The sequence below is a fragment of the Lissotriton vulgaris genome, chromosome 7, assembly GCF_964263255.1.
Source record: "Lissotriton vulgaris chromosome 7, aLisVul1.2, whole genome shotgun sequence".
NCBI lineage: Eukaryota > Metazoa > Chordata > Amphibia > Caudata > Salamandridae > Lissotriton > Lissotriton vulgaris.
In genome coordinates this window covers 315,624,436-315,645,371 of record NC_141695.1, presented here as the reverse complement: position 1 = coordinate 315,645,371, position 20,936 = coordinate 315,624,436, and the positions used below count along the sequence as shown (strand labels likewise).

The 20,936-nt window shown below is 46.3% G+C and overlaps 1 protein-coding gene across 1 annotated transcript in view; it reads right to left on the bottom strand.

Moving 5' to 3' along the window:
* The window catches only part of BCL2L12 (BCL2 like 12), a 132,457-nt gene that overhangs the window by 31,279 nt on the left and 80,242 nt on the right, over positions 1 to 20,936 (bottom strand). Inside the window, exon 6 of the mRNA XM_086930135.1 lies at positions 17,231 to 17,362. Within this exon, the coding sequence (XP_086786261.1) occupies positions 17,231 to 17,362 (132 nt within the window). The remainder of the gene's footprint in view (positions 1 to 17,230; positions 17,363 to 20,936) is intronic.

Here is a 20,936-nt window from a genome sequence, read left to right as displayed (position 1 = left end):
TTAAACTGCTGGTTTCAACTGTGAGATTCTTCTGTGCACGTTAACAATAAAGCTTTCAACTCTGAATCGTTATCACGCTATTATTAGTATCTAGAACATCCTGCTAGTGCGTTCGGTATATTACGCCTTCATTTATGCTATCAAAAGTGTACTATAATGGTCAGCCGCCGTCTTTACGCTTGCAAAAGTAAACATATTCAACGAGCTAACGCATTGCGCTTTACCGCCCTTGTTCTTACCTACTAATCGTGATCGACTTTCTCAACTCGCTAACGCGAATGTGTTCTGCTCAACATTCTATCACAGGTGCTGGTATTTCTGTTGAAATCTAGCGCGTGCGCTGTGCTGCGTGTAATGTGAGGTTTTTTTTAACTTTACGCAAATGTATAGCCGCGGTACTAAGTCTAGTCAATGTGGGCTGATCCTAATGGCTACTCGCCAGCGCCATGTTTAAACACATTATAAGTCTCCACCAAACTTACATGCTTATGTTGGTTCTTAGTTAAATAATACCAGACACAAATTAGTTATGTTAAATAATACCTGATACAAATGAGTTATATTAAATACAGCATGTTGAATGTTTATAGATAGCATACAAATTCTGTTCGATCGTTGAGCCCATCTGGCTTCAAACTGTTTAGGTGGTAAATCCAGTAGTTTTCTCTCTTGAGTAAGTTCTTTTTGTTTAAAGGATCTGCTGACTTTGGGACAATTTCCAAGATGCAAGCTCGTAGTTGGCTTATGTGATGATGTTTTTCTTTGAAGTGGGCTGCCACTGTTGATTTCACGGATTCAGTTCTTATGTTACTTTAATGTTCTGTTAACCGTGTTTTTAATTTTCTCTCTGTGTGCCCGACATATACCGAGCCACAGGGGCACTTTAACATGTAGATTAAGTTCATAGTGTCAGGAACTAGCAAGGCGCCTACCTAACCTGTTAAACTACATCTCCCAGAAGTCCTGGTAGTGGGAGTGGCGCTATAAAAGGAGGGGCGGGACCACCTGACATTGCTTGTGATTTTGTGCTACAGACAGTATTGATTCTTAGACTAAGACAAACTTGTTAACGTTATTCCTGTTGGTATCTGGGGAAGCGTTGTTTGCCTAGCGGAGCGGTTTTCGGCGTGTAAAGAATACACGCATTCCTTTGATTCCTCGAACATTTCCTTCAATCGGCAGCCGGCTGGCCCCGAGGTTCGAGGGTAGAGAGGCGGTTTCTGGCGTCTCTGCAGCTGAGACGGAAAGCCGCGTTTCTGAGCCTTTCGAGTTCTGACTGCAGCAGGATTCCGTGAGTGATTTAACTCGTGAAATTATTTGTCAAGACTCATTCACAGAGGTGTCCCTAGTAGATGCTTTCTGAAGAGCTGGTGGAACTGTGTCTACATTTGTTTATCTTGCACGGCTGTGTCAGGATAATTACTGGAAAAATAATAGAGCGGAGCGTTGTGGGGAATCCGGTCTGCACGCTACCGTTTCAGAAGAAAGTCGCTAGTGGCTATTTAGTTAAGTGCCAAAGCGGAAGGTTGTGGGGCTCTACACCTTGCCGTATTTGGAGTTGAGCATTTAAAAGGAATCCAGTGGATTATAATTGAGTAGAGCGGAGGACGGTAGTAGGATGCTACGTCTTACCGTGTCTATGTTGTGACTGGTTACGTATTCTTTGGAGGAACTTGGTACACTTTATATATTATTTTGTTTTGCATACACCTGGGATTTGTGACTAGTATTGGAAGCATAATAAGGATATCATCTATAACAAGGAGGGGTACGTTGCAGAAAGAACACAAAATATAAAGGGGGTTCTTTAGGTGACATAAGATTAACCTGCTTCTTTGTATCCCTCAGAGACTAGAGGAATTGATATCCGACTTCCAAGGTAACAGGGAAATGGTGGAGAATACGACATTCACAAAGGTGAACATTGGCAAATTGATTAGCGAGAATGAAATGAGAGTAGGTTATAGTTGTGATTGTCATTAACCTGTGTATACCTTTTTCTTGTCTTTCAGCTGTCCCTTCCCTGCAGCCCCCTTCCGTCCCCTCCTTGTTCTATTTTTATTTCCCTCGCCCTATCCCTCGAACACACTGTGCTTTCACGTCAGTGTGTTGGTGTGGTCGGGAGGTGGAGCCCTATGTACCACAATCGAATCCTGCAGCGTGGAGCCTGACACAGTGTCACAAGTGCCATTCACTCTCATTGGTATTCTGAAACCTTTCATTGGGTGGAAAATTGCATTCCCTTTCATGATGTTATGACAGCTGTTGCAGTTCATACATGGGATGGTACCTCGAAATGTGCTCAATGGTGCTCGTTCGCTGGGATGTTTCAACATTTCTCCTAAGTTTCTCCCCCTGGTGTATGCAAATAGTGGCTCTTCTTGGTAAATTCCTTTAAAGTCCTCCTCTAGTTTTAAGATTTGCCAGTGTCGTCTAATTATGGTCTTGAATTGTGTGACCATAATTAGACGACACAGGCAAATCTTAAAACTAGAGGAGGACTTTAAAGGAATTTACCAAGAAGAGCCACTATTTGCATACACCAGGGGGAGAAACTTAGGAGAAATGTTGAAACATCCCAGCGAACGAGCACCATTGAGCACATTTCGAGGTACCATCCCATGTATGAACTGCAGCAGCTGTCATAACATGAAAGGGAATGCAATTTTCCACCCAATGAAAGGTTTCAGAATACCATTGAGAGTGAATGGCACTTGTGACACTATGAACTTAATCTACATGTTAAAGTGCCCCTGTGGCTCAGAATATGTCGGGCACACAGAGAGAAAATTAAAAACACGGTTAACAGAACATAAAAGTAACATAAGAACTGAATCCGTGAAATCAACAGTGGCCGCCCACTTCAAAGAAAAACATCACATAAGCCAACTACGAGCTTGCATCTTGGAAATTGTCCCAAAGTCAGCAGATCCTTTAAACAAAAAGAACTTACTCAAGAGAGAAAACTACTGGATTTACCACCTAAACAGTTTGAAGCCAGATGGACTCAACGATCGAACAGAATTTGTATGCTATCTATAAACATTCAACATGCTGTATTTAATATAACTAATTTGTATCGGGTATTATTTAACATAACTAATTTGTGTCAGGTATTATTTAACTAAGAACCAACATAAGCATGTAAGTTTGGTGGAGACTTATAATGTGTTTAAACATGGCGCTGGCGAGTAGCCATTAGGATCAGCCCACATTGACTAGACTTAGTACTGCGGCTATACATTTGCGTAAAGTAAAAAAAAAAAACTCACATTACACGCAGCACAGCGCACGCGCTAGATTTCAACAGAAATACCAGCACCTGTGATAGAATGTTGAGCAGAACACATTCGCGTTAGCGAGTTGAGAAAGTCGATCACGATTAGTAGGTAAGAACAAGGGCGGTAAAGCGCAATGCGTTAGCTCGTTGAATATGTTTACTTTTGCAAGCGTAAAGACGGCGGCTGACCATTATAGTACACTTTTGATAGCATAAATGAAGGCGTAATATACCGAACGCACTAGCAGGATGTTCTAGATACTAATAATAGCGTGATAACGATTCAGAGTTGAAAGCTTTATTGTTAATGTGCACAGAAGAATCTCACAGTTGAAACCAGCATTTTAAATCTATTGTTGTAGCGTTAATATTAAGTCGAGTCATTATTATTGTTTGTTGATATTAATAGGACAGGTTGAAGCAATTTTTTTGTTTTATAACTTTGCAGATTTCCCTGATGAAGGTGCAAAATGGCACCGAAATGCATTGGAAATGATAAAACGGGAATAACGAAAACCTCAATTTGAAAGAATACACATGTGAATACAACATGGATGTGTTTTGAAAAAGAATGAATGAAGACGAATAAAAATTGATAAAACTAGTTTTGTAAACAACCAACAGTTGAGTTTTGAACTTTATTTTGCTGTAGTATCAGCAACTTCCTGAGGCCCAGGGTGAGAGGATTATGGAGCAATAGTCCTGCAACCAGTTGATTATTCTATACACTCCAGGAGGAGAGTGATACCCAGGAGGCACGGTTAACCATAACATGTAACATAGATTGTGCACATCCCACACCTTGTAGTTCTTATCCCTCAAATCAAACACTGCAGATTAGGAGGCAGATCCGTCTCCTATCTCTATGCAAAACTATGGAACTCTCTTTCCTGACATCTACAGATCTGCCCAACTATGATCTGTTCATGAAAAACATCAAACCCTGGCTGTTCCTGCTAGCTTTATGAGCTCTCACCTTCCTCCGAGGATATCATTCTCCAACGCCTGAATGCACGAGGTCGTTGTGCGCTTTACAAAACTTTTACATTCACTCACTAGTTCACTCAATCATTCATTTGTTCTTTCATGTAGGGGCATATGCAAACCTTCCAAAAAGTTTTTTTTAAAGAGCATCAATACTGGTTTTTACACTGGAGCAGCAAATGATTTTTAGACTGGCCCAATAAACATTTGCACAGTCCTTAAACCCTTACATGAATATTAGAAGCAGAGTAGACTTTAAGATCCTGCGCCTAGTCCGAGAAATCTGCACATAAGATGCCCTAGATACACATCATCCAAAATACTACAAATCAATGCCCTAGCATAGAAAGCCCCTCATATTACAAAAACCATTGAAAATGCTTCTGTTTACAATGAAGGAACCGTCAGTTCAATAACCTGCCCTATTATACTGCAAACGCACTGTTCGGGGTCCCCGCCCTTGCTACTTCTCCAACAGTGGGTTACAGGCGGAGGCCAGCTAGAAGAAGCGTGTGCCTCTACCTACCTGCATTTAGCCAGGACTTTTCAGCTGCACCCCTCTCAAGAGTGCACCAGGTTGACCAGCGTGTTCTTTCCCATCCTGGGGACACGCCTGGACCTAAGTGCTAGGGTACCAGCCAGGCTTTCCCACTCCTTACTCTTAATCCTTCAGCACCATGGTACACAGGAAAAGGCCTCATCCTGTAATAACCACTGAATGCAGGAGTTCAAGAAATAAAGGCTACCCTAACTAACAGAAAAGCTTACACAAAATTTTAAAATCAGATGGAAATTGTTTATGAACAGGAATTCTGACCAGAATTACATAGTCAATGGTAAGGAAGAACATATTTTAATTTTGGAGCGAGCACATGACCCATTGAACACACGATCATTCCGATGCTCCGAATGAAGGTCTTGTTTGAAATAGAACAATTCAGTGCTCTGAGATCATGGGTACCATCAACAAAAAACACGGATCTCAGTATGATGCAGGATCAATTACTGTTGATGGTGGCTTTGGAGATTTATATGGGGGCAAAAATGAATGCCAGAGGCCACCAAACTCAAAATTTCCAGCAAAGCACTCACACAGGCTTATATGCATGGAAAAGCCCATGTGCACCATTGCTGCACCATTGGCATAGTGGAGCACACGTGAGGACAGAGATAAGGTTGTAAAAACTGGGCAAAGAGCCACATCTTCAACCTTTTGCAGGATACGAGCTCAACATCTGAAAATCTTAATGCAAAGGGAAGCCCGCTCCAGAGGGAAATAACAATGCTATAGAGGGCCCTTGTACCCTCTGAACTTTAGGAAAACTGAGGCAGAAGTAGATTCTAAATGATGCCCAAGACATGCTTGACAGGTTAAGTCTTTGGCTACTTTAAATGTAACTTTTTACACCAACCCTATCTAACTTCAAAATGTATAAATAAGGTGTACCTCGGTGCGAAAAACACTTGCCCCAGGTGTGACTCAAGTGAGGGAGGCCTCCACCATATTGTCTAGACCTGCTGCATAGAGGTGAGCACTGGGAGGCTACAGACTCCGTGGTGGCCGGATTGACTGGCAGGACTGTTGCCACTAAACACAAATTATGATTCCTACCTTTGATACTGTAACGGGGGTGAGGTCGGAAGGCGTACCCCGGGGGAATGGTGGTATCCGTGCCCCGCTGACCCTGAACCTCCTCCTTCGTTACAGACTGACCCCTGGAGGAACGATCAGTTCAACAGCAGCGTGGACGGCGATCACAGCGGCCCCTTTAACTGGGCGTTCGATTCCGAGAAGGAGGACCCGCCCACTGTGGACGTCAGCACTACCGGAATGGTCAAAGGCCAGGATGTGATGTACGGAGGGTGTGTTTTCACCCCGGAGGAGCGGAAGGAGGAAGTCGAGACGGAGACAAGCGGAGAGAAGGACGGAACCAAGGAAGAAAAGACCCCTGAGGAACATCGAGGAGGCGAGGTGGAGCCGGTGAAAAGAGGAGAGCCAGGAGGCCAACGACCCCGTGAACCGCCGTGCCAAACTCCCGAGGGAGGAGTGTGGCTGTCACAGGTACGGCGGCGTTGGGCAGCCTGGGTGGGGAGCCGGAGTGCTCACGTGTAAAATAGTGTAAAAAGCCCTGGTTTGTTTCCTCCCTAAGGTGTCTCCCCCCTCCCCTTCTACTACCCGCTTCCTTCCCTGTACCTCACCGCCTATCCCGCCCTCCGGTCACCGTTGCACTAGGACTTATGAGCACTGCTGTACGCTAGGGCTGTCCTCACTACCCCGGTCCCTGAAGGTGCATAAACTGAGAAGAACATACAGTAACGGCATCCCTCTCTCTTTGGTCTCTTGCATGTCAACGGAGCTGGTCGGAGTCCCGCTAGAGCATCCCCAAAGACCATCAAGAAACTGACGAAACAACAACCACGGATCCCATCGCTTTTCCCCGAGACCGCCTGACCCAGAGGAGGAGAAAGACATTTGTGTATAAAAGTACCTTAAAAATAAAACCCTCTTTGCCCGCAACACCTGGTGTCAAGGTCGTCCCTGTAACCCCGCCTACACTGGTGTCAGAAGTGGGATCTGCCCCAACGGACCCGGCCATGGCAATGGACCAGGTGATTCAAACCCTGATCGACGGGCAACAAAAGCTGGAATGGGCCATTGGTCAACAGATCAACACAGCAGACGCCGATAGGGAGCTGTTTCGTACAACTATAACCCAGCAAATGGACAGCATTCAAAAGACTGTACAAGCCCCAGGCACGGCAACAACGGCTGATAGAAGACCCCTAGGGCCACACCCCTCAGGAGTGGCATTACAAAAATACGTGGCGGGGGAAGACCCCGATGCTTTTCTCCTCAATTTCGAAAGGGCCGCTAGGGCTTGTGGGTGGCCAGAGGAGAAATGGCCTTTCTTCTTGGCCCCGTTACTGACAGGAGAGGCCCAAACAGCCTATTAGGTAGCCAACCATTCGGGCACCGCTTCCTACTATGAAGTCAAAGAGGTGATACTGGACCACTTAGGAATGGACGCAGAGGCCTACAGGCTCAGGTTTAGAAAAGAAAAGGGGAACACCGGTGAAAACCCAAAGACACTGTACCTGAGGATCAAGATGGCGGCTGAAAAATGGCTGAGACCAGGTAGCAGAAGTAAGGAAGAAGTTATGACCAGTATTATCTTGGAACAATTCATGGAGGCCTTGCCCTATGGCACCCAGAGGTGGTTGCGACAGCATCCAGGGCTGACGACTGCTCAGGCTATCGAGATGGCGGCCAACTATACCAGGGCTGCCCCCCGGTCCTTCCCTTGGGATATGGACAAAGGCGGTAAGACCAGTGCCCCACCACCAAAACAGGACAGAAGAAAGACAATACCCGAGCCCCTCAAACCTCGGCCCTACAGGCCGCAACCCCCCCTGAAAGGGCCTCAATGCTTCGAATGTGGGGAATGGGGCCATATAGCACGGATGTGCCCCCACAGGAAACCAACGGAGGAGCCCATGGAGGTCGGCTACATACCCAGAGCCGTGATGTACACAGCGGAAATGGGTCCCTCGTTTTACGTAAGAGTCCTAGTGAATCAGAAACCAGTGAAAGCCCTGTTGGATTCGGGTTGTAGACAATCTGTGATCCAAGAGCGATTGTTGCACCCAGCTCAAATAGGCCATGAAGGAATAGTACACATTAGGTGTGTGCACGGGGACGTAAAACCCTACCCCCTCGCCAGTATCACCTTGCACCCAAAGGGTAGGGATCCCTGCACGGTAAAAGTAGGAGTGGTGGGTTCTTTGCCTGAAGAGTTAATCATAGGAGTGGATAATCCAGACTTCCTGTCTATGTTCAAAAGAGAACTGAGAGACAGCCCGGTAGGGGCTTACCTGCCGATAGAACCCTGGGCCTTGGATAGGGGGTTCAAGTTCGCCCAGGCCAACGATCCCTCACTCATGAACGCGTGGGAGGCGGCTCACGTGGCACAGAACACCCAGACAACAGCATACCCCCGATTCAGGATAGAAAAAGACCTACTTTATAGGGAAGGAAAGGCGGGAGAACCAAGTCAACTAGTGGTACCCAAAGACTGCAGGGAGCAGATACTGTTTTATGCTCACACGCACTTAACAGCTGGGCATAGTGGGACCGAGAAAACAACCCAAAATATATTGCGTCTGTTCTACTGGCCACTTATACAAAAAGAGAAACCCACACTACCAGTTTTTTCAAATAGTCTTATTCTAAATGAAAAGATAAACAAAACCGAATATGTTTATCACGGCAATTAATTGCACCTTTTATTTATTTCTTTTTTAGAAAAAGAAGAATACTGTTTTTGACAAGAGAAGACAATGTTCTTCACATAGCCAAATAATCTTGTTGTCCTAATTATACAAAAATGTTCATCTAACATACATAAAAAGTGAAAACAATCAATTTTTACAAAACATCACAAAAGTGAGTGAAGAAACAGGTGTCAAACTATTTCAAACAACATCAAAACAACATTATTAAATGTTCAAAAATATATACATTTCATTACTACATGTGAAATATCATAAATGAATCTGAATACTCAGTGTAGGAATCAATGTCAAAAAGGATTAATCTCCTTTGTTAAATAGCGTTTTCAAAGAATGGAACTTAATTCCCTTTGCCGACACGTTTCGAGTTTGGGCACGTTGTCCCCAGACTCTCATCAGGGCCAAGTTAATCCTTTTCTGTTTGTCCTAATGTTGAAAGAAATGATAAAAGCTCATTAGAGCGGCTTCCCTCATTCTACTCAGGCTTTTTAACTCATGCATATTCGGAAAATAAAGTGCCATACCTCAAGGCTGTAGAGGTGGAGGTCACTTTCTCAATCCTTGCGTGAGACTGTGTGCACGCTTCTGTAATACAAGGTAATGCGTATTTGTGAGCTGCCGGTATATGACATTTAAGTTTCCAAATGTTTGTTAAAACCAGGGCATTCATACCTGTAGCTGGGTCTCAACGAGACCGCGTTCGTAAGCTTTCGATTTAAAAGAACAGGAACACTCGTTTTTTCAAGTGTATTTTTTCTGAAAGACAAAGTAACCAAGCCGCCCTGTTATGGCTGACCTTGCATATCGCATGGTGAATAAATATTTTGCTAACAAGAGTACACGCTACTTACTGTGGACTTCCTCACACTAATGACAGTGTACCGCATCAGTCAGTGCTTCCGCTGCCCGATCACTGTAGAAATGAATCTGTAATAGGAATTCGGCTCGTTAGGGATGCTCGACTGCTATCAAGGATTAAAAGCGCTTTCGCTCTAAAACAGGAGGGGTAGAGTTGAGGCTTACCGCTGTCTTTTGCTTAACTTCCTCTCACTGCATCTCTCGGTTTGGTGATTCAGTTCTGATCAAACAGGCAGCCGCCTGTTGGTTACATCAAACATTCTGGGCCAATGAAATTCGAGTGTGGCCAAAGAGCCACAGTGATGCATTCTGGCAATTGTAGTGAAAATGGCTAATTTCAGCATGCTGAAATTCGAGTGTGGCCAAAGAGCCACAGTGATGCATTCTGGCAATTGTAGTGAAAATGGCTAATTTCAGCATGCTGAAATTAGCCATTTTCACTACAATTCCCAGAATGCATCACTGTGGCTCTTTGGCCACACTCGAATTTCATTGGCCCAGAATGTTTGATGTAACCAACAGGCGGCTGCCTGTTTGATCAGAACTGAATCACCAAACCGAGAGATGCAGTGAGAGGAAGTTAAGCAAAAGACAGCGGTAAGCCTCAACTCTACCCCTCCTGTTTTAGAGCGAAAGCGCTTTTAATCCTTGATAGCAGTCGAGCATCCCTAACGAGCCCAATTCCTATTACAGACTCCCCAGACTCTCATCAGGGCCAAGTTAATCCTTTTCTGTTTGTCCTAATGTTGAAAGAAATTATAAAAGCTCATTAGAGCGGCTTCCCTCATTCTACTCAGGCTTTTTAACTCATGCATATTCGGAAAATAAAGTGCCATACCTCAAGGCTGTAGAGGTGGAGGTCACTTTCTCAATCCTTGCGTGAGACTGTGTGCACGCTTCTGTAATACAAGGTAATGCGTATTTGTGAGCTGCCGGTATATGACATTTAAGTTTCCAAATGTTTGTTAAAACCAGGGCATTCATACCTGTAGCTGGGTCTCAACGAGACTGCGTTCGTAAGCTTTCGATTTAAAAGAACAGAAACACTCGTTTTTTCAAGTGTATTTTTTCTGAAAGACAAAGTAACCAAGCCGCCCTGTTATGGCTGACCTTGCATATCGCATGGTGAATAAATATTTTGCTAACAAGAGTACACGCTACTTACTGTGGACTTCCTCACACTAATGACAGTGTACCGCATCAGTCAGTGCTTCCACTGCCCGATCACTGTAGAAATGAATCTGTAATAGGAATTCGGCTCGTTAGGGATGCTCGACTGCTATCAAGGATTAAAAGCGCTTTCGCTCTAAAACAGGAGGGGTAGAGTTGAGGCTTACCGCTGTCTTTTGCTTAACTTCCTCTCACTGCATCTCTCGGTTTGGTGATTCAGTTCTGATCAAACAGGCAGCCGCCTGTTGGTTACATCAAACATTCTGGGCCAATGAAATTCGAGTGTGGCCAAAGAGCCACAGTGATGCATTCTGGCAATTGTAGTGAAAATGGCTAATTTCAGCATGCTGAAATTCGAGTGTGGCCAAAGAGCCACAGTGATGCATTCTGGCAATTGTAGTGAAAATGGCTAATTTCAGCATGCTGAAATTAGCCATTTTCACTACAATTCCCAGAATGCATCACTGTGGCTCTTTGGCCACACTCGAATTTCATTGGCCCAGAATGTTTGATGTAACCAACAGGCGGCTGCCTGTTTGATCAGAACTGAATCACCAAACCGAGAGATGCAGTGAGAGGAAGTTAAGCAAAAGACAGCGGTAAGCCTCAACTCTACCCCTCCTGTTTTAGAGCGAAAGCGCTTTTAATCCTTGATAGCAGTCGAGCATCCCTAACGAGCCCAATTCCTATTACAGATTCATTTCTACAGTGATCGGGCAGCGGAAGCACTGACTGATGCGGTACACTGTCATTAGTGTGAGGAAGTCCACAGTAAGTAGCGTGTACTCTAGTTAGCAAAATATTTATTCACCATGCGATATGCAAGGTCAGCCATAACAGGGCGGCTTGGTTACTTTGTCTTTCAGAAAAAATACACTTGAAAAAACGAGTGTTCCTGTTCTTTTAAATCGAAAGCTTACGAACGCGGTCTCGTTGAGACCCAGCTACAGGTATGAATGCCCTGGTTTTAACAAACATTTGGAAACTTAAATGTCATATACCGGCAGCTCACAAATACGCATTACCTTGTATTACAGAAGCGTGCACACAGTCTCACGCAAGGATTGAGAAAGTGACCTCCACCTCTACAGCCTTGAGGTATGGCACTTTATTTTCCGAATATGCATGAGTTAAAAAGCCTGAGTAGAATGAGGGAAGCCGCTCTAATGAGCTTTTATAATTTCTTTCAACATTAGGACAAACAGAAAAGGATTAACTTGGCCCTGATGAGAGTCTGGGGACAACGCGCCCAAACTCGAAACGCGTCGGCAAAGGGAATTAAGTTCCATTCTTTGAAAACGCTATTTAACAAAGGAGATTAATCCTTTTTGACATTGATTCCTACACTGAGTATTCAGATTCATTTATGATATTTCACATGTAGTAATGAAATGTATATATTTTTGAACATTTAATAATGTTGTTTTGATGTTGTTTGAAATAGTTTGACACCTGTTTCTTCACTCACTTTTGTGATGTTTTGTAAAAATTGATTGTTTTCACTTTTTATGTATGTTAGATGAACATTTTTGTATAATTAGGACAACAAGATTATTTGGCTATGTGAAGAACATTGTCTTCTCTTGTCAAAAACAGTATTCTTCTTTTTCAAGCATGGATACGCCTGTTATACACACAGCCGGTCGCCCAGGTGGTGGCCAATGGACACATCTCGGCACCCTTCCCACTGAAGAGAGGGACGAGACAGGGATGCCCTTTATCCCCGTTGCTCTTTGCTCTGGTACTAGAGCCCCTGGCAATTCTACTCAGAAGGACACCACTGTTTCGGGGGATCACATGGACGGAGGGGTGGGAAGACAAGGTCTCCCTTTATGCAGACGACATGCTTATTTATATGGTAAACCCCGAGGCTGGCATTCCAGCACTGTTGCAGCTTTGTGACACACACGGGGCGGCATCGGGCTACACGCTCAACTGGACCAAATCCGTGGTATATGTACTCCGAGGCCCGGCGCCATTACTGAGAGAAACCTGCCCCTTGACCCTAACGACATCCTCCTTTAAATACCTGGGTATCCACATTACGAGGGACGCCACCGACTTCTATAATTCTAACTTGAAACCCCCTCTAGAACGTCTAAAAGCAGATGCCAAACACTGGGCGACTCTCCCCTTGACCCTACTGGGCAGGGCGGCCTTATATAAAATGATGGCGCTCCCCAGGTTTCTATATGTATTAGAGAATACACCACACTTGGTCGCGCCACGCTACTTCAGACAGATCGCAGCAATAGTCTCCAGTCTCCTCTGGAGCAATGGTCCGGCACGAATTGCCCATGACAAGTTGGTGAGGAGTTGGTACGGAGGAGGGATCGCTCTTCCTAACGTCCAACAATACTACTGGGCAGCCCAACTTAAGGTGATCAACTCATGGGTGCATGCTTCGCGGGAAGATCCGGCCTACAGGGCCGACTGGACGCAGTTGGGAACTGAGGGAATGCTTTCGGTTCTGTATAATAAAGCCCAAGTCAGGCGACTGATTGGCCCAACACACCACACGGCGACACTATGGCACAGAGCGCAGGCCCGACTAGGTTGGGCGGGCAAACTTACTAAACTGACGCCGCTATGGGATACCAAACAATTGGGCAATCTCAGAGCATGTAAAGGGTTTACACAATGGGATCACATAGGGATCTCCACAGTGGGGGACCTATGGGACAAGGGAACAGTGATTCCTTTACAACAGCTTCAACAGCAGTATGGGCTAGGCCACACCGAGACATTCAGATACGTTCAGATCAGCCACGCCCTACTCAAAGCGATTCCACGGGGCACTGATCTTCCTGAATCCTCCCCATTAGAGGATAGACTCCTAACAGAGTTTATGCCACAAAGCGCCACTTCCCTTACGTATAAAAAATTGGTCAATAATCTGAAAGACCCCACACTACCACTTCAGGAAAGGTGGGTGAGAGAGATAGGGGAGGTTGACGAAACGGAATGGAACGAAGCATTGGCTTCGCCGAAAGAAGTGGGCATATCAAAGAAATTTAGGCTAGTACAACTTAAAATCCTGCATCGAGTCTACTATACGAGGACACTGCTACACAAAATCCATCGAGCTCCTCACCCATTTTGCCTCAGGGATTGTGGGGAGGAAGGAACTCTGTTTCACACATTGTGGGAATGTTCGCTGGTACAGGAGTTCTGGAAACAGGTTCTGCGTACAGTTTCCCAGGCACTTAACATATCTGTCCTGCCTGAACCCCGTAAATGCCTCTTGAACATTTGGGAACCCAATGACCTGAACCGATATGGGCAATTGTGGGCCACCCTGGCCATTACAGTAGCGAAAAGAGACATTGCACAGAGATGGGGGGCGCAGGAAATGCCTACGGCGGCAAGGTGGGCTAAGAACATGGACATGTTGATGATAGTGGAACGAGGTGTGTATGTACTTAGGGCGAGCCCTAGGAAGTGGAATAAAATATGGACGCCTTGGAACAGCTACAGAGGGGACATCTGCGATCCTCTTCCGGAGAACGAAGATCTGGACTCTGAGGAAGAAGAGGAATGAAAAGGGGATTGTCCTGACCTGAATGCCATGAACGGCTAAGTTCTCGCTTTTGTTAAAGTACCGGACTATGCAAACTCCTTCACATTACTGCTTCAAGTGATGGTGTACAACTGCTTCAGATTGCTTGATGACGACAATGTTAATTTTTTTGTTTCTTGTTCTTCCATTAATCACTTTTTCTACTTTGATGCAATCCGTCTACTTGTAACCATAAATCATATTCATGCACAGCTTAGGGGGTAATGTCATGAACGACTTTGGGAATACTTACTGTGCCGAATGCGACACTTGACATCTGATTGCAAATAGAGCATTCTTCGCATGCTCAGAAAAACATTCCGCTGGATCCCCACCGAAACAAGGAAAACAGTCACCCATGCTCTGGTCACGAGCCGTCTGGACTACGGAAACACCCTCTACGCAGGTACTACCGCTAAGCTCCAGAAGAAACTCCAACGAATCCAAAACGCCCCAGCCAGGATCATATTAGACATCCCGCGCAACGAACACATCTCTGGTCACCTGAAAGACCTCCACTGGCTACCCGTCAATAAGAGAATCACTTTCCGACTACTAACCCACGCACACAAATCACTCTACGACATCGGACCCGAATGCCTCAACTCACGACTGTCCTTCTACACCCCCTCCCGCCAACTACGCTCTTCCAGCCAAGCCCTCGTCACTGTACCCCGCATCAACAAGACCACCATGGGAGGCAGATCCTTCTCATACCTGGCTGCTAAAACATGGAACTCACTCCCCGCTTACCTACGCCTTACCCAGAACCACCTAGCATTCAGAAAGCAACTTAAAACGTGGATATTCGACAAGTAATCCTCCTCCCCTCTCTAAGCGCCTTGAGACCCTCTGGGTATGTAGTGCGCTATACAAATTATCTGACTTGACTTGACTTGACATGATCCACACATACTACGGTTATCGACCACCAAACGCCCTTTAATATTGTTAATTCAACCTGTATAATGATTACTTGCATCCTTCGACAGTATTGTGTATATCACTGATGACTTTATATCAATAAAGATTTTCAAAAAAAAAAACCAGTATTCTTCTTTTTCTAAAAAATAAATAAATAAAAGGCGCAATTAATTGCCGTGATAAACATATTCGGTTTTGTTTATCTTTTCATTTAGAATAAGACTATTTGAAAAAACTGGTAGTGTGGGTTTCTCTTTTTGTATAAGTATTTCTGGCCCTACCCCACTCCTGTCCATTGGGCCACCCTCCTCATTTTTTCAAAATGTTCTACTGGCCAGGCATATACAAAGAAGCAGATACCTACTGCAGACAATGCGAGGTATGCCAAAAAAAGAACCTTACTAAACCCCCTGCAGTTCCCCTACAACCTTTACCTGTCATAGGCAATCCCTGGGAAAGAGTGGGGATGGATCTCATTGGTCCTTTGCCGCGCACTGCCAGAGGACACACATATGCATTGGTAGTGGTTGACTACAACACAAGGTTCCCGGAAGCCTTCGCCATCAGTGCGCCTACCACCAAGAATGTGGCAGATAAATTGGTGGAGGTATTCGAGGGTGGGGTTTCCAAGGGAGATCCTCACTGATCAAGGAACCCCCTTCGTGTCCCGTATGATGCAAGAAGTATGCAAGTTACTGGACCTACGCCGCATTCGCACCAGTGCCTACCATGCCCAAACGGATGGCCTCGTAGAGAGGTATAATAGAACATTGAAAACTACACCCAAGGGAACAAAAGTATCCTACGGTGGAAAAGGAATGCCTGGCAATACGCTGGGCAGTGGACAAGCTCGGGTATTATCTGGAGGGTAAAGCCTTCACTCTCTACTCCGATCACGCCCCTTTACAATGGATGCACAAAAACCTATCCCATAATGCAAGGATCCTGAGGTGGTTTTTATTTCTCCAGCCATTCGCCTTCACAGTTAAACATAGGAAAGGGTGTGATAATGGCAACGCGGACTTCCTGTCCAGAATGCCCATTCTCCCCGAGCGGGCGAATCCAGGGGGGGAGGAGTGTAACGGGGGTGAGGTCGGAAGGCGTACCCCGGGGGAATGGTGGTATCCGTGCCCCGCTGACCCTGAACCTCCTCCTTTGTTACAGACTGACCCCTGGAGGAACGATCAGTTCAACAGCAGCGTGGACGGCGATCACAGCGGCCCCTTTAACTGGGCGTTCGATTCCGAGAAGGAGGACCCGCCCACTGTGGACGTCAGCACTACCGGAATGGTCAAAGGCCAGGATGTGATGTACGGAGGGTGTGTTTTCACCCCGGAGGAGCGGAAGGAGGAAGTCGAGACGGAGACAAGCGGAGAGAAGGACGGAACCGAGGAAGAAAAGACCCCTGAGGAACATCGAGGAGGCGAGGTGGAGCCGGTGAAAAGAGGAGAGCCAGGAGGCCAACGACCCCGTGAACCGCCGTGCCACACTCCCGAGGGAGGAGTGTGGCTGTCACAGGTACGGCGGCGTTGGGCAGCCTGGGTGGGGAGCCGGAGTGCTCACGTGTAAAATAGTGTAAAAAGCCCTTGTTTGTTTCCTCCCTAACGTGTCTCCCCCCTCCCCTTCTACTACCCGCTTCCTTCCCTGTACCTCACCGCCTATCCCGCCCTCCGGTCACCGTTGCACTAGGACTTATGAGCACTGCTGTACGCTAGGGCTGTTCTCACTACCCCGGTCCCTGAAGGTGCATAAACTGAGAAGAACATACAGTAACGGCATCCCTCTCTCTTTGGTCTCTTGCATGTCAACGGAGCTGGTCGGAGTCCCGCTAGAGCATCCCCAAAGACCATCAAGAAACTGACGAAACAACAACCACGGATCCCATCGCTTTTCCCCGAGACCGCCTGACCCAGAGGAGGAGAAAGACATTTGTGTATAAAAGTACCTTAAAAATAAAACCCTCTTTGCCCGCAACACCTGGTGTCAAGGTCGTCCCTGTAACCCCGCCTACAGATACCCAGAACTAGTAAAAGCAAAGCTTTACGGACAGGAACCATGGTGATCAATTACGACCTATGTGCCCCATCCAAATCTACGTGCGCCTGCAACGGTGAGATTGCAATGAATCAACTGGAAGGTGCAGTCATCTCCAATATCTTCCTTACCAAAGTTGCCGTCGCTCACCAACGGAAATGCTGGACCTTTTAAGTCAGTTGTGGGACTCCGAACCTTGTGCTGTTTGACAAGTCTGTCCAGTTGCTTCGCCGCCATGTTATAAATGTCAGGATCAAAGTCCCCTATGGTAGAAAGCAAGAGAAGTCGCTTAGACATCTTAATACCCATGATAGCATTCCCCACCCAAACCACCCGACCATCCACCCAGAGCCTCCCCCAAGAGACGCTCCCATCCCTTATTCAGTAATATGCAGTACACCTGAATATATTGAGCATCTCATGCCGTATAAGGTCTACGAAGTTCAGACATGCATTTAAAATGTTGTTCATAGTGTCTCATTACTATATATATGTATTGCTATGTCTGTGAGTGAGGGCATACACTTCTGTAGAGTCTGGGACGGCTGCAAGAGCGCTACTCAGGGAGGGACTAAAAGCTGTTCTCCTTAGGAACGCTTCTCGTCTGCCTCTCCGCTTAAACTAGGATGTCTGGAATCTCCCATCCGTGAACATTTAGGTGGGCTGACCTACCCAAGATCCACTGGGGTTGGAGGGGTGTTGGTTCACCTACCCAGGATACACTTATTCAGGATAGGGGTGTCACCGAATCAGAACACATTCTGGTAGGAGTGGCCCATCACACTTGAAGGTTACAAATTTGGAATTGGGGATGAGGGAATATCCTACCCAGAATGCATTCAAGCCAAGGGGATGAATCACACAGTAGAGGAGTGGAGAGAGGCATCGCTACCATGCAGAAAGCAGTACACAATTATATGTAACAAAGGAGGAAAGATGGTGATGAACTTCAAACATGCTAAATGCAGACTGTTCAGCTACCAAGTACACAATGTGGAAGGAGTGAAAACTTCAAAAATGTATAATATAGTAACAAAAGACACACAATTGATGGACGGAATGCAGAACGAATCAAAACGTTCACCCCCAGTCAAGAGATCTGGGTTAAATCCATCATTCTTAGGCTCACCATGCCACCCCAGTTTAGACCTGGCGATATGCAAATCAGTCTTGACCCTGTACCTCATGGGAACAGTCCAGCCCGAACTGCCAAGCCATGTCCTCCTTGGAGAGGAAACAAGCATCCTAGGACTGGTTTCGGGGTTTCACCCCTCTTCAGCCAGGATAGCTTGATTCCAGTGGCACAGTGAGCCCAGGACCCACATCTGGGCATACCTGGCGCACTTAGGACGAGAAAACAAATGACGCACAATTGATGGACTGAATGCATAACAAATCAAAACATTCACCCATGAGGCACGGGGTCAAGACTGATTTGCATATGGCCAGGTCTAAACTGGGGTGGCATGGTGAGCAAAAGAATGATAGATTTAACCCAGACCTCTTGACTGGGGGTGAAGGTTTTGATTTGTTCTGCATTACGTCCATCAATTGTGTGTCTGTTGCTTTCCGCCCTAAGTGCGCTGTGTAAGCCCAGACGTGGGTTCCGGGCTCACTGCGCAACTAGAATCAAGCTATCCTGGCTGAAGAGGGGTGAAATCCCGAAACCAGTCCTAGGATGCTTGTTTCCTCTCCAAGCAGGACCTGGCTTGGCAGTTCTGTGCTGGACTGTTCCCATGAGGCACAGGGTCAAGACTGATTTGAATATGGCCAGGTCTAAACTGGGGTGGCAAGGTGAGCAAAAGAATGATGGATTTAACCCAGATGTCTTGACTGGGGTTTAATGTTTTGATTCGTTCTGCATTCCGTTCATCAATTGTGTCTTTTGCTAATATAGTAACAAAACGGCCCTTCTAACCAATATTTCTTTGGGTGGAGTGGTCACCTACACAGCATACATTTGCCCCAGGTGGAGCGGTCAACTGTCCATAATAAATAGGTATTACACATATAGGATAAACAAATACGCTTGGTTATCACTTGGGTAAGTACCTACTTAAGAAACACTCAGAGGGCCCCTGGCCTAGGACATGCAAGAGATGGTACAGGGGCATCACCAATGGAGAACACATTCACGAGAGGACACCACGTTTGGAAAAGGGATGTCACCCATGAAGAATACACTGGGGGATGACACACTGTAGGTGTCACCTATGTAGAATAAACTAGGGTGGAACAGGGTCAGCTATCCTAAAAACACCCATGCAGTGGTTCTATCATCCACCCAGGAAGCAGTGTTAGGAAGAGGTGGGTCACTTTCAGGTGGGGTTACCCAACTAGGAGAAAAATGGAGATGGACATGATTACTTATCAAGCATCATGATAGAATGGGTTTGGTCAGAGAGATGGGGTGAAGTAGCCACTTTCCCAGATGGTAATCGAAGGGTTTTTGCCATCTTTCTAGGGCGTTCGGAATCACTCACCTATTCAGGATACACTTGCGTAGGATGCAGTTATCTAGACGCAGTATAGGGCGGCGAGGTAGGGGTGGTGGAGGTCATAGAACAAGAATGAACCTATGTAGGCAGTAGTCTTAGTACACCCAAATGTACTTGAGTGTTTTTGAAAAGTCACCAACCTGGACACATTATGGTTTTAGCCCGGTGGGGCATGCAGACAACTTGGCAGGAGCAGGTGGGGCACGGGGGCTGATCTGATGAGCATACCCTCAGGGGTAGCTGGCAAGACTGCAAAGGACACACCAATTTAGGGGGTCACCCACACAGGATAAACAGGGGCAGATCCCAATCCAGGACACATTTAGGCAGGGGTGGTGCGACGGGTCAATGATACACTGGTGGTTATGGGGGTCACCCTCACTGAATGAACTCAGAGGGCGTCACCTTCCTTTGAGTAGTGGGGATCATCTACACTTAAACAGAGGGCAGAGATCACAAAATCAAGAAACACTGAGGAACAGGGAACTTACTGACTATCCTAAAGCAGTGGGCGACTGTACCAGAGAAATGTCAGAGGGTCCTCGAGCAATGATCACCCAGACTCAAAGAGAGAGAGAGGTGATTATGACAGAGCCTGAATAAACCAAGGTGGGCTTCACTTTAATATCTTGGGCAGAGGCGATCACCTAAGTAGAGCACCCTTGAGGGCATTTGGGTGAAGCGGCGGATGTGCACCCACAGTAAACTGAAGTGGTCAACTAACTAGGATGCATTAGGGTGCGGCCACCTAACCACAATTACTCAGCTGGAGGGGAGGAGGAGTCCTGCGTCTGGAATACACTCCCTCGGCACACCGGGCATTCGGGCGGAGTGCACCTGCCCAGCATTCACTAAGACAGAGGTTGGATTCCTACTCAGGATACATTTAGGTGAGGTGGGGTCACTTGTCCAAGATGCACTCAGATGTGCTCATACCCCCCTCCATGATCGGGTGGGTCAAAAATCCATAATACACTTGAGTGAGTAGAATAACCTACCCAGGGTTCACCAAGGACGAATGGGGAAGTAGTCAATTACCCAGAATGTGGGGAGGAGGGGTCACTTATCCAGATTGGGGGGCCGAGAGGGGATTGGTGGTCACTTACCCACAATGGGGGCAGTGGTTGGTGACCGTCCATGCACTTGGGTGGGCATCCATATATTCCAAAAATACTAAGGCAGGTGGGTGTCCGCTGTCCAGAGGACACTCAGGTGAGGTGTTTTATTCTGGATGCACTCAGGTGAGGGTCATTTGTCTTCCCTGAAAGGTGAATTTTGGGCCACGGGTTGTTAGGTGGCAGAAACCTGCCCAGAGGTCTCTAAGGCACAGGGCTAGTCC